Source organism: Babylonia areolata, chromosome 1 (assembly GCF_041734735.1).
Source record: "Babylonia areolata isolate BAREFJ2019XMU chromosome 1, ASM4173473v1, whole genome shotgun sequence".
In the NCBI taxonomy this organism is placed as follows: domain Eukaryota; kingdom Metazoa; phylum Mollusca; class Gastropoda; order Neogastropoda; family Buccinidae; genus Babylonia; species Babylonia areolata.
Genome location: NC_134876.1, coordinates 20,148,769 through 20,161,268, shown reverse-complemented (window position 1 = coordinate 20,161,268; position 12,500 = coordinate 20,148,769). Strand labels below are relative to the sequence as shown.

At 46.7% G+C, this 12,500-nt stretch overlaps 1 protein-coding gene across 12 annotated transcripts in view; it reads left to right on the top strand.

Moving 5' to 3' along the window:
- The window catches only part of LOC143280562 (tensin-3-like), a 614,920-nt gene that overhangs the window by 439,110 nt on the left and 163,310 nt on the right, over positions 1-12,500 (top strand). Inside the window, exon 1 of one of the 12 annotated variants that reach the window (XM_076585313.1) lies at positions 3,671-6,276. The exons of the other annotated variants lie outside the window; for them this stretch is intronic. Within the exon in view, the coding sequence (XP_076441428.1) occupies positions 6,082-6,276 (195 nt within the window). The 5' untranslated portion in view covers positions 3,671-6,081. Of the gene's footprint in view, positions 1-3,670; positions 6,277-12,500 lie in introns of those variants that run through there. 12 annotated transcript variants of the gene reach the window in all.

Genomic DNA, 12,500 nt, shown 5'->3' with positions numbered 1-12,500 from the left:
AAAAAAAAAAGGATGGATCTGAATTGAAACATCTTGAAATGTGACAGTGTGTGAGAGACTGACTAGATGTTTTACTAAACGTTTTAATTTATTTTTCACAGGGTACGTCGCCATTCGTTCATTCGCTGAGCAATCCGCATTTCGTTCCAGTACAAGTAATACAACAACTGTAGGGTTCACTAAAAACAAAAAAGGTAAGGACCCCATGGGAACTTGCACGGTGATGCTGAATTCCACCCAACAGCGGTGTGTGTATGCTCTCAGTGTAGTGAACACCACTGATAACCACAGGTGCTTTCTTGCACGTACTCGTACATTTTTTTCCTCCTCCTTTTTTTTTTTTTTTTTTTTTTTTTTTAACCAATAAAAATCACAGTTATGGTTTTATAAACCACTGAATAACTTTCCATTTTGGGGCTGAAACGTCCGGCTGGGTTTGTTTTGGTAGTGGGAGGGTTGGGGGGGGGGGGTTCCAAACGCATTAGAATTTTTTTCCAAGTCGTTCTTGGTTCTCGTGTGCCCGAAACGAACAGTCTTTATCGTACTGAATTAGTTAGTAGCCAGTGGCAGACCGTTCTGCAGCATGCACAAGTCGGATCATCTCTCGTGGATTTTATTCTAACATTTTATGTGAAAACATAAATTACTTGTTTATTTCTTTTGTGAAGTTGTCCTCAGGTTTATGCGAAGTCAGTATTTTGGAAATGTGTAGGATGAGATAAGATCTTCTCTGTCTTGTCTATGTCTGTCTGTCCGTCCGTCCGTCTGTCTGTCTGCCTGTCTGTCTGTCTCTCTCCCTCTCTGTCGGTCTGTCTGTCTGTCTGTCAAGAGTCATTGAAGTATCCCACAGAAGAACTGCCGTTCACCTGCAGCCAGTTGCATTGCTGGAACGGAAGAGCCCAGTATATGGTGGTAACCCGCTATACTAACTGTGTGTAGTATGGAACTGACCAATGGCGTAGTTCGGTCAACGTAGGCATTTAGTCACGTGTAACTGTCAAAAAGTTAGAACCAAGCAATGCAGCTGGCACCAGGTTCCTCCATGTCTGTCTGTTGTGTGTCAAGGCCTCCATGGGCGGGACTCTGCAAAATGGCCTTCCTGTCCATTCTGCAGTGTTGTTGTCAGTCCGGTTTCCCCCGGCCCCCCCTCACTCTCCCTCTCGCAACACTTCCTTGGAGGAATTTTTTTTAATTAAAAGGCCATTGGATCTAGTTCCATGGCCACACCAATGTAGGTTTTTATTTGTTTATTTGTTGATCGGTTGTTGGTTTGTTGTTGTTGTTGGGTTTTTTGTTTTTTTTTTTTCAGTTCTTTATTTAGCGTAGCTGTATTTCGACGTCGAGTCAGTTTTCAGCAGATTCCGTTCTGGTCACGTTGTTTCCTGGGTCACACACACAACACACACACACACACACACACACACACACACACGTTAACATATCGTTAACGGCCAGCGGCTCTGACAGTTGAGGAGATGATTGATGTCCGCTTGTCAGTGCTTTGGGAGGTGTGTGGGAGTGGGGGGGTGGGGAGTTTAGCTTTGCCTCTGATACGAAAGACGCTCGCGTGACCCGGCCGACTTGCTGCTGCTTGAAAGGAGCCGTTGTATAATATACATACGTACATGCATATATATACACCGTAAGTGAGCTTCGTCGTGGTTCCGGAGAGACCAGCCTGTATCCATTAAAGACTCGACTTTAATAAAGTGACGGCAATGTCCACAATTTTCCCTCTGAAGGCGGAGTGAGTAATGTTTCTGACAACACTCGTTTTATTTGCAATGATATGCTGTGTAAAAGATGAATGTATGTAGTGTTTGAATGCCCCCAGGGGTCCACACGAAATAAACGTCTTGCCTTGCTTTCAGTTGCCTTGCCTTGCCTTGCCTTGTTCACAAGAAGTCATGTGCATTCACTCTGAGGATTATAGGTGAAGACATGTGAATATGGCCAAAGTGAGCGAATTTTTTTTTCTTTTGCTCTGGTGTTGCTGCTGTTGTTTTTTTGTTGTTGCTGTTGGTTTTAATTAATCTTTTTTTTTTTCAAATCAGCGACTGACAATACTACACCGCAATAAACAGTACAACATTGAGCACAATGAGCAGAAGCTAATGAAGTCTTATCAGTTCTTCTGAGGTATTTTTTCTTCTGTCTTTTTTGTACAGGGTTGTTATTGTTGCTGTCGTTGTTAGCACAGAGCATTGCATTGCGCAAGTTGTTACTAGGCTGGGTGTTTTGAATACTTTGCAGTAACCAGATACAGTTTTTGCTGAATCACAGCAACCTTAGGGCACACATGGTCAGCTAGCTGTGACCGGCTGTTTCCAATATTTTTGCAGTCACCAGGTAGTTGTTGTTGTTATTGTAGTTGTTTGAAAACAGCAAGACATTATGCTAGCTATTACTGGGTGTTTCTAAATCCGTTTCAGTTTCTGAATACTTTGCCAGGTCACTGCGTTGTGAGTTATGATATGAGTTCTGTCATGAATATCTGGCTTGAGGGAGTGGAGCTGAGCTGAGGATGCATACCGCGTTTGATGTTTTTACCTGCGTGCTGTCTGGTGCTGTGTGTTCGTTCTGTCTTCACCTGGCAGTGTGAGAGTGCAGGCCTATATTAGTGCCAGCAAGCTGCAGCAGCATTCATTGTTTTCACAACATCCCCCTTCCTGGAGCCCTTCTCTCCCCCCCCCCCCCCCCCCCCCCGCCCCCCCGGCGCACCTCCCCCACCACGTGACCCTCCTCCCTCACACCACACGTCTTTTTTTATTTCTACGGTTTCTGCTCACACTTCCACGCCCCCCCACCCCCGCCCCAACCCCCTCCCCCGCCTGAAAGAGCTCGTGGGTACCGGTACAGACTCAGGCTGCTCCTCTCCCTCTCACCCCCCCCCCCTCTCTCTCTCTCTCTCTCTCTTTCTCCTACCCTTCTATTTTTTCTCTCGCCTCTCCTCTCACATCTCCTGTATGTGTATCAGAACAGACAGACAGACAGTCAGACAGACAGACAGACAGACGTGAGGCAGGAGAGAGGCTGGTTATCAGCATCACTCTCAGCCCATCTTTTGGCAGCACTCTCTTTGCAGCCAGACACACCGCTTGCTCGTTACAAAGTGCCGCCGGGGTGGGGGCTGTACTGGGACGGACGGGCTTTTTTCATACACTTTCCTTTTCGACTTTCGGAACTCGTAGAAAACAGCTCAGTACCTAACCCGTGTGGCTGTCAGGAAATAGATAGAATCGGGGTTCTTGCCATTATTATGAATGATATTTCTGGTTTTCCTTTCCACGACACGGAGAGGGAGAGCGAGCTTGAACCGGGGACCCACACGTGCAGACCGACAGAACTGGTGAAGAGCATTGACCTGTGAACTGATGATACATCTGAGTGGTGAAAGCAAGGAGGGTTGGCAAAACCTTGTTCTGTAGTTACTGAACATGCAGTTCAGCTGGTCGGTATTTGACGCATGCAATTCAGTCGATATGAAGCGTGCAGTTTAGCTGATATCTCACGTGCAGTTTAGTCGGTATCCCACGTGCATTTTAGCTGATATCTCACGTGCTGTTTAGTCGGAACCCCACGTGCAGTTTAGCTGATATATTACGTTCAGTTTAGTTGGAACCCCACGTGCAGTTTAGCTGATATATTACGTTCAGTTTAGTTGGAACCCCACGTGCAGTTTAGCTGATATCTCACGTTCAGTTTCGTTGGAACCCCACGTGCAGTTTAGTTGATATCGCACGTGCAGTTTAGTCGGTGTTTGACATGCAGTTCAGTGGGTATCATCTCCCATGCAGTTCAGTGTGCCGGCATTTCGCTGTCTCCGCCTCCACGTTGGATGAAGTGTGTTGTTTGTTTTCTGCCGCTGTGGAGTCAGTGTCATCGCCACGTTGAGTAGTATCACTGCCAAACGCTTGTTGTTGTTGTTGTTGGTTGTGGCACACAGCAGGCTGTCTGACAGCTCTTGGGTCACGCCTCCCTCCCTCAACAGCTGACGGACGGAAGGCTTTTTTCTTCTTTTTTTTTTTCTTTTCTTTTTTTGTCCACAGACTGATTAGAACCCGGATTGTTACCTGGCTTTGTGGGAGACACACAACAGCTGCGACAGTCAACAGCCAATAGCCAGCCTGTAGTGTGTTCCGTTCAGCCCCGCGACAGTCAAAACCACTCTTTGTGAAAACGTGGGTTCTGTTGTTTTTGTTGTTGTTGTTGTTTTTTCACGTGTATTTCTGTTCGAGGGCTGGAGGGTTTCGGTGTCCCAACTGTCGTCACATTAGCGGGGTTAGGTTCTACAGAGACGGATCCACCACCACTACCATCCGTTCTTCTTGTCGTCCCAGCCCCCTCCAGCCAAAGAGCCCTCAGCCGTCGGTGTGGTGAAGGGGTTTCTTTGGTCCTACCCTGCCGTTTGCTGTCTTCTGTGTCTCTTCTCTCAGCCGCTGAGTTTTTCCGGCTTTTCATTTTAAAAAAATCTTTAAAAAAAAAATGACAGCGTGAAACTGGATCGTGGGCGCTGTGTCTTCTCGCTGACTGGGTCCCCCAGGTGAACACTGTACAGGGAGGGAGGAGCAGAGAGAGACAGAGAGAGAGGCAGGCATTAGAAGATCACAGGACAAGGCTTGCACTTACTGCTCCTAATTTCCCCCTCTGCCCATCTTCCACCACCACCACCACGACCTAGCGGGTTTCTTCTTCTCTTCCCTGTGGATGATTACAGCATAGCTGTGTGGGTGGGTGGTGGAGAGCAAAGGGCAGGTAAGCCAGGTTGCCGGTGTGCATGTTGGTCAGAGGAAACACCAAGTGCCAGGAATAATAACCCCCATCTGGAAGGAGTTGTGTCGGCCAGTGGTTTGACGGAGCTACATCCACCCTCACTGCACAACAAGTTCTTTCTGTACTCACCTGCAGAACTGTGGCTGGACATCCACGGAGTTTCGACTGGCGGTGGCGCTCGTTGAACGAAGTTTTCGTTATTTACTTTTCGGTTCGGTTTGTGTCTGTATTTCGTGTGAAACGTGAATCAGTCCTTTCGGGAATTGTGTGTATGTGGCGACAATGTGTCTCCGTTCTGAGAACTCGGTTAATATACCAACGTGTGTCTTTTGAATCGAATCAGAACAGATGGTGTCAGTTTTGCCTTGGTGAAGCACACGTTGGGATCAGTGAAAACCTGTTGGATCGATCGCTTCACAGAAGTGCGTAAGCTTCTTTTTTTGTTTGCAACTGAAGAGGAGGTGGTGACGTTTATATTGGTTGAGGTAGTTTAGAAAGTGGGGAAAGGAAACAAATCCCAGTAATTGAAGAGCTATTGTGTGCAGAGTGTTGCATTTATTTATTTATTTTTTTTAGTCTTGGTGGTTTAAAGCTGGTGTTTGAGTCATTGCACACACGGCTACCTACATGTGGCTGAACTGATGTACGGGTGTGTGTGAAAAAGCTAGCTGGATCCGCAACGCAGTTAGAACGACTGAGGGTTTTTTTCGTGAAACATCGGGGTAAGGGAAAGTTGTGTGAATCCTCAGTGGACTAAACTGAATGCAACACACGGGATAACGATATAACGATAACGACTTCAATGATGAAGGTGGAATAAGCATACATGCTTCTTTACACCCAGCCTTCAAAAAGGTCAAGGAAACGAGTCACGCGAATCCACGGACGATGGTAGGTTCCAAGAATTTGGCAACACAACACAGAACTTGCATTCAAGTGAACTGAATGACCATCCTTGTAACATCACCTTGATTCAGAGAGATCCACAAAGAGTGACCAAAAAGACATAAGTCATCAGTTAATTAAAGTTCTGGATAGATCCACAGAGAAAGCTGAACGTCCCGGCATTTCGTAACATTTTCTTTAAGCGGTGTAAGGAAGGATGACGACCCACAACTATCATTCCGTCAGAAGTGTATTTTAACAAAGACGGCAGAAGGGTGTGACAGCCTCTGAGGAAAGACCCCACCCTGCAGACATTTGAGGACCCGAAACAAGAACCTCAACACGTACACACAGAACGCTGGGCAGTCTGTGTTGGGACTGAACCGTTGAGAGGTCCAGCGTCCCAGGAGAGAGGGGAGGAGGATGGCGTGGCCCTCCCACCACCCCCAGAGCACGCTCTCCAGCATGGAGGACTGGTTCACTCACCAGGGGCACACTCTGGACTGGAGGCAGCGAGAACTGGACTACGCCTACCCTGACCCTGACCCTGCTGACCCTGACCCCCGTGACGTCATGGACCACCCCTGTGAGCCACTGCCTGCTGCTGGGGAGTCCGGGGTAAGGATTTGGGGCAGGGGCACTGGCGCTGACAACCCCAGGAAATATACCTGAGATATTACTAATGTCTTTGGACAGGGACAATGTGTTGGAATGTGGGGTAAGGATTGGGACAGGGACAATGTGTTGGAATGTGGGGTAAGGATTGGGACAGGGACAATGTGTTGGAATGTGGGGTAAGGATTGGGACAGGGACATTGTGTTGGAATGTGGGGTAAGGATTGGGACAGGGACAATGTGTTGGGATGTGGGGTAAGGATTGGGACAGGGACAATGTGTTGTAGTGGGGGTAAGGATTGGGACAGGGACAATGTGTTGGGATGTGGGGTAAGGATTGGGACAGGGACAATGTGTTGGAATGTGGGGTAATGATTGGGACAGGGACATTGTGTTGGAATGTGGGGCGGGGCGGTAGAATTTTGGTTTGGGGCATTAGCTGAAAATTTTGGATACAAATATGGACAGAGGCAATGTGTTTGGATTAGGGGTAAAATTGGTGCAAGGGCAAAGTTTTCGAATATGGTATGAAGGATGGGGGTGAGGGCATTGCGTTTGAGCTGGGTGTGAAAACACACTGTCCCATTCTTATTCTTCAAACTGAACAGTGCAATAGTTTGCCAGTTGGCTGCAGTATTCATGTCTGTTTCTCTGTCTGTCTGTCTCTTCTTCCTCTCTTTCTCTTTCGCTGGAACAGGTAGAGAGAGAGAGAGAGAGAGTGTGTGTGTGTGTGTGTGTGTGTCACGCTCTATATGGGAGCGGACTAGAATCCCCCACCCAACCCAGCACAAACACCCAGACAACACAAACACAGACTAAAACAATTCAGAGCTCATACGTTTATTCAATTACACAGAACTTGCCAAATAAAACAATAACCACAATCCCAGCCGCGCAACAACTGATACACGTAAAAGACAGAGTGGATAAATAAACATGAAACACACTGAGAACTTGAAGAAACGGCCGACCAGCGGAAACCAGCGTCCAGCGATTATTAAAAAGAAAAGAAAAAAAAAGAAAAAAAAAGAGGCATGAGTACACTTAGGATGTTTGATGAATAAATGAAAAAAAAATACTGAAGCACTCTGCACACCACAAGAGAAGACGATGGCGAACGACGAAAACTGAGGAAAATGAAGACGACGAAGCTCGAGGAACGAGCGGGAGCGTATCGTTGTGCCGCCGACCCGTTTACGGATTGTCTTTTGTCACAAAAAAGACAAAACAAGATGGGCAAGCCATACTAATAATCTCCCTCTTTATTTGACATTTGGGTCACAGTAACGTCACAAATGGCGCAACAGGGTCCAAACGTATGCATTCGCGAATCCTCATAGGCTACGACCTTTGTTTCAAATTTCGTAAAGATCGGTTCATAAACAGCTGAGAAAAGCTTGTTTGCGTAGAGAACTGTGCATTCTAAAAATAGAACATGATTTACGTCATCGTGAGCTTATTACTTATACCGTTTATAGTCCCTAGTATAATGAACACGTAACTGAAATTTGGAGGAAATCCGTTGATAAACAGCGGAGATATTAGTGATCCAAATTTTGGCAATTTGCGCCACTGTGACGTCACAAATGGGTCTCAACTCATACATCCGGTAGACATCATAGCCCCCGAGCTTTGATCCAAATTTTACTAAGATTGGTTCATAAACAGCCGAGAAAAGCTTGTTCAAAAATCATCGAATAGCGGGACGGCGGCATAACGGGTCGGCGGCATAACGGGTACCCCCCGGAACACGACAGACGACAGTGATGAGCCTGAGAAGACGGCAAGAGGAACAGTCAGCAACAGCAGGAGCAACAACGCTGCCCGGCCGACTACACATGCTGAAGGACAAAGGCACAGGAAGATGGAAGCGGGATTCTGCAAACTGCTGCCAACCTAACCGGGTACCACTACCCCGACGCTGGAAAGAAACAAGTAACAGACGAAACATGTCCAGCAGAGTACACCTACCCCCTGAGATGGAGCACAAGGAACAAATTACACAGTAGCATGGCCACCCGGAGGAAAAGCGATCCTCACATGAGGGTGCCGACTGGGCAAAAAGCCCCAAACCAATCAGGCACGACCTTCCTCCAAGAAGGCCGTGGGCACAAAGCCTCGAAAAGTGTGACAGAACAGAGAGACCTTTAACTCTCTCCATACGAACATCGCAAGAGACGACGTTAACAGCGTTTCACCCCAGTTACCACCATCAAAATATTGCAAGCGGAAGGCTCTTATACTGAAGAGGTGAATGTTGACAAAGATACCACAATTCTGACGACAGAAGCTAAAAGTTGGGTCATTGAGACACCCACTGGACATCCGAGGGGTCTGTGTAGAGGGGAAGAGAGGGCTGGCCGTACTGAGTGAGTTGAACTCTGCTGAGCAGTGACACAAACACACAAACGAGACTCCCCGATTGCACCTGAAAAACGTACAACCAGGCGCTAACACACACTATACAATACTCCAATGGGGGAGGGTAAACGGGGAAGGGCAGGCAGTAACAGTATCAGAAGCTGCAAGGAGGCGTCACTGCGTTCGGTCAGACCCATATACGCTACACCACATCTGCCAAGCAAATGCCTGACCAGCAGCGTAACGTAACCCAACGCGCTTAGTCAGGCCTTGAGGAAAAAAATAAAATAAACAAATGAAAAATAATATATAAATACATAATAATAATCATATTTATAAGGCGCAAAATCTTGATGAAGTCAACTCTAAGCGCACAAAAAAGACAACAATAATGATAAATAAGCAAATAAATGTAAAACATGCACACACACACACACACTCACACACACACACACAAAATCTCTCTCTCTCTCTCTCTCTCTCTCTCTCTCACACACACACACACACACGTGCACAACAGATATGCAACAAAGATGCAATTTCACAGATATGAAAGCACAATCAAATACACATAAACGCACATGAGCCCCAACACACACACATGTACAAAACAACACTCCACAGGTAATTGTCATGAGTTGTGACAGTGTGTGTGTGTGTGAGAGAGAGAGAGCGGTTGCAGTGGGTGTTGTGGGGGGGGGGGGGGAGAGAGGGAGAGGGGGGGGGGGGGGGGGGGCAACGCTTGATGGTGCGTGCGACAAGTCACGTACGGCCTCTTTCGCCAGACTTTTTTTGTTGTTGTTGTTTTCCCCAAAGCGTCAACAAACAAAAACATATGGCTTTTATTTACACAGACTGTGCTGTCCATTTTATTTACTGTCTGTGTTCTGTAGGGTTTTTTTTTTAAATACCCTTTCTTCTAGGCAGATATTTAGTTTGCCCCTTTCTTTTCATTCTCGCTTTCTCTCTGCGTTGCACAAGACAGTGAAAACAAGGCAGTAGCGAAAAGAAGACTTGGTGGTGGCTGGCGGAGAGAGAGATAGGAGAACTTATCATCAGGCGTTTGGTTTGGTCTGTGAAGTGTTCTCGCTTCTCTTGGAACATTTTATAATACTTTTTTGATTCACTTGTGTAAACAAAGTGAGTCTATGTTTTAACCCGGTGTTCGGTTGTGTGTGTGTGTGTGTGTGTGTGTGTCCGTGGTAAACTTTAACATTGACATTTTCTCTGCAATTACTTTGTCAGCTGACACCAAATTAGGCATAAAAATAGGAAAAATTCAGTTCTTTCCAGTCATCTTGTTTAAAACAATATTGCACCTCTGGGATGGGCACAAAAAAATAAAAAATGAAGCCTAATTATATGCAAACTGCATTTACTCTTATATTTATATTTTTTGTATTCTCTAAACTTGGCACTTTGATCTGATATTTGACCCAACAACAAGAGCAGTCATTATTATCATTTTTTGTTCAAACAGGAACTTCTTTTGCCAAGCATGGAAGTTTTATTTATTTTGCAAACGTTTTGGTGCACATAGTAAAGAAGGGAAATTACTCTGTAATTAATGCTAGGGGAGTTAATTTGCTTTAAACTGATCTTTCTCATCTTAAACATTACATTTTGAAATTATGCTTAATACATAAAAAGCTTGGATTTTTTTAAAATTCTTTTAAGTGTATCACAAGTGAGTCTTGAAGGCCTTGCCTCTCTTGTCTACCTTCTTCTCCCGGCAGGACTTTGTGAATTTTTTCAAAATTATAAACAGCGAAATTTGTGGACCATTTTGCACTGCACAGTGAAGTGAAAACTCATTTGGGAATGAGCTTAGACATTTAAAATACACAGTGGCAATGTTTAGATTAGGTGTTGTATAAATTGCTGGATGTTACTGTCGTCATGGCAAACGTACTGATGTGGGGGTTAAACTGCCATCTGTGAAACCGTAGGGGAAGACGAGTTACACTTCATGTTGTTTTTTTTCCCCTGTGTTTAGTTGATATAGAGAGCCGTACATTCCGCTTTAGTAGGTATACTATGGATTGATTCCCAATCAGTTCCATGCTAAATCTTCTGACAGCACATCCAATAAAGAAAGCACTAAAAGACATTTTTTGTCAATTTAACCATAATAAAGCATTTAAGTTGCGATCAATTGCCACTTCATAAATCGTTTGCCGAATGTTTCGCCTTGTGCCCTTCATGAGGGGCAATGGCCTATTTGTAAACCATCCGAATCCGAAACTAAATCTCCCCTCCCTCCCTCCTCCTCTCCCTTCCTCCCTCCCCCCTTCCTCCCTCCCCCCTGCCTTCCTGCCTCCCTCCCCGCCCCACGCAATCCTCTCAACCGCCCATGGGGAGGGGGCGGGGGGGTAGGTCTGAGTGGTTTTATTTTCAGGCAACCCCCAAACAAAAAACAAGGAAGGAGGTCAGATTGTCAGACGTGTTGAACGTGCTGGTGTGTTGTGCGGCAATAGGACATGGGGGATGGGAGGGGGAAGGGGGGTTGGAGTGTTGCGGCATTATATAATGTCGCCGGGTATATAATTATTTTGTCGCCGGCGACAGTAATCTATGTGTCAAGACTCTGTGGCTGCCTTAGGTCGCCAGTCTTCAGAGCAAACAATACAACATGGAAATGAGAGAGATTATGGTGATGATAAGTTTGATTATTATCATCATGAGGATTTTCATGATAATGACCATAACCATCCTGAGGAGGAGGGCGTGTGTGTGTGTGTGTGTGTGTGTGTGTGTGTGTGTGTACACGCGCGCGTGCGTGAACTATGTTTTATGCGAGTGTTCATGACCACCAACGCGAAACTAGTTATGCGTGCGTATATGTCGCTTTTGTCTATTAATGTATGTTGGAGTTCTCTCTCTCTCTGTCCCTCTGTATCTCTGTGTGCCTCTCACACAAACACTTTCTCGCGCACACCCTCCCTCCCCCATCTCCCTCGCTCTCTCTCTCAGTCCCTATCTCTCTCTGCGTCTCTCACACAAACACTTCTCTCATCCTCTCTCTCACCCCCCCCCCCTCTCTCTCTCAGTCCCTATCTCTCTCTGCGCCTCTCACACAAACACTCTCTCTCATCCTCTCTCTCACCCCCCTCTCTCACCCCCCTCTCTCTCTCTGTCCCTCCCTATCTCTCTCTGTGTCTCTCACACAAACACTCTCTCTCATCCTCTCTCTCACCCCCTCTCTCTCTCTCTCTCTGTCCCTCCCTATCTATCTCTGTGTCTCTCACACAAACACTCTCTCTCATCCTCTCTCTCTCTCTCCCTCCCTCCCTATCTCTCTGTCTCTCACACACTCATCCTCTCTCTCACCCCCCCCCCCCCTCTCTCTCTCTCTCTGCCCCTCCGAGTCCCTATCTCTGTGTCTCTCACACAAACACTCTCTCTCATCCTCTCTCTCACCCCCTTCCTCTCTCTCTCTGTCCCTCCCTATCTCTCTGTCTCTCTCACTCTCTCTCTCTCTCTCTCTCTCTCACATACACACCCTTCCCATTCTCTCTCTCTCCCCCCCTCTCTCTCTCTCTCTCTCTCTTTCCCACCACTCCCTCGCCCACCCACCCCGGGAAAAAAACAACAACACAAAACCTACCAGAAGTCGCACCGGTTCGCAGGTGGTCCGAACCAGACAAGAACGAACTAGGAATCAGGTCGAACAGATCGCGGGACGTGTAGAACGTGCCGGTGAGCTGTCCTTCTGGAGGAATAGAAGTGAGGTGGTGGATGTCACCCGATAAAAAAATCACCACTCTTGAGAGAGAGAAAGAGAGAGAGAGGGCGGGGGGGGGGGGGCAGCGGGGAGTGGTGGTGGTGGTGATGATGATTATGATGATCACTGAGAGCCCCAGATA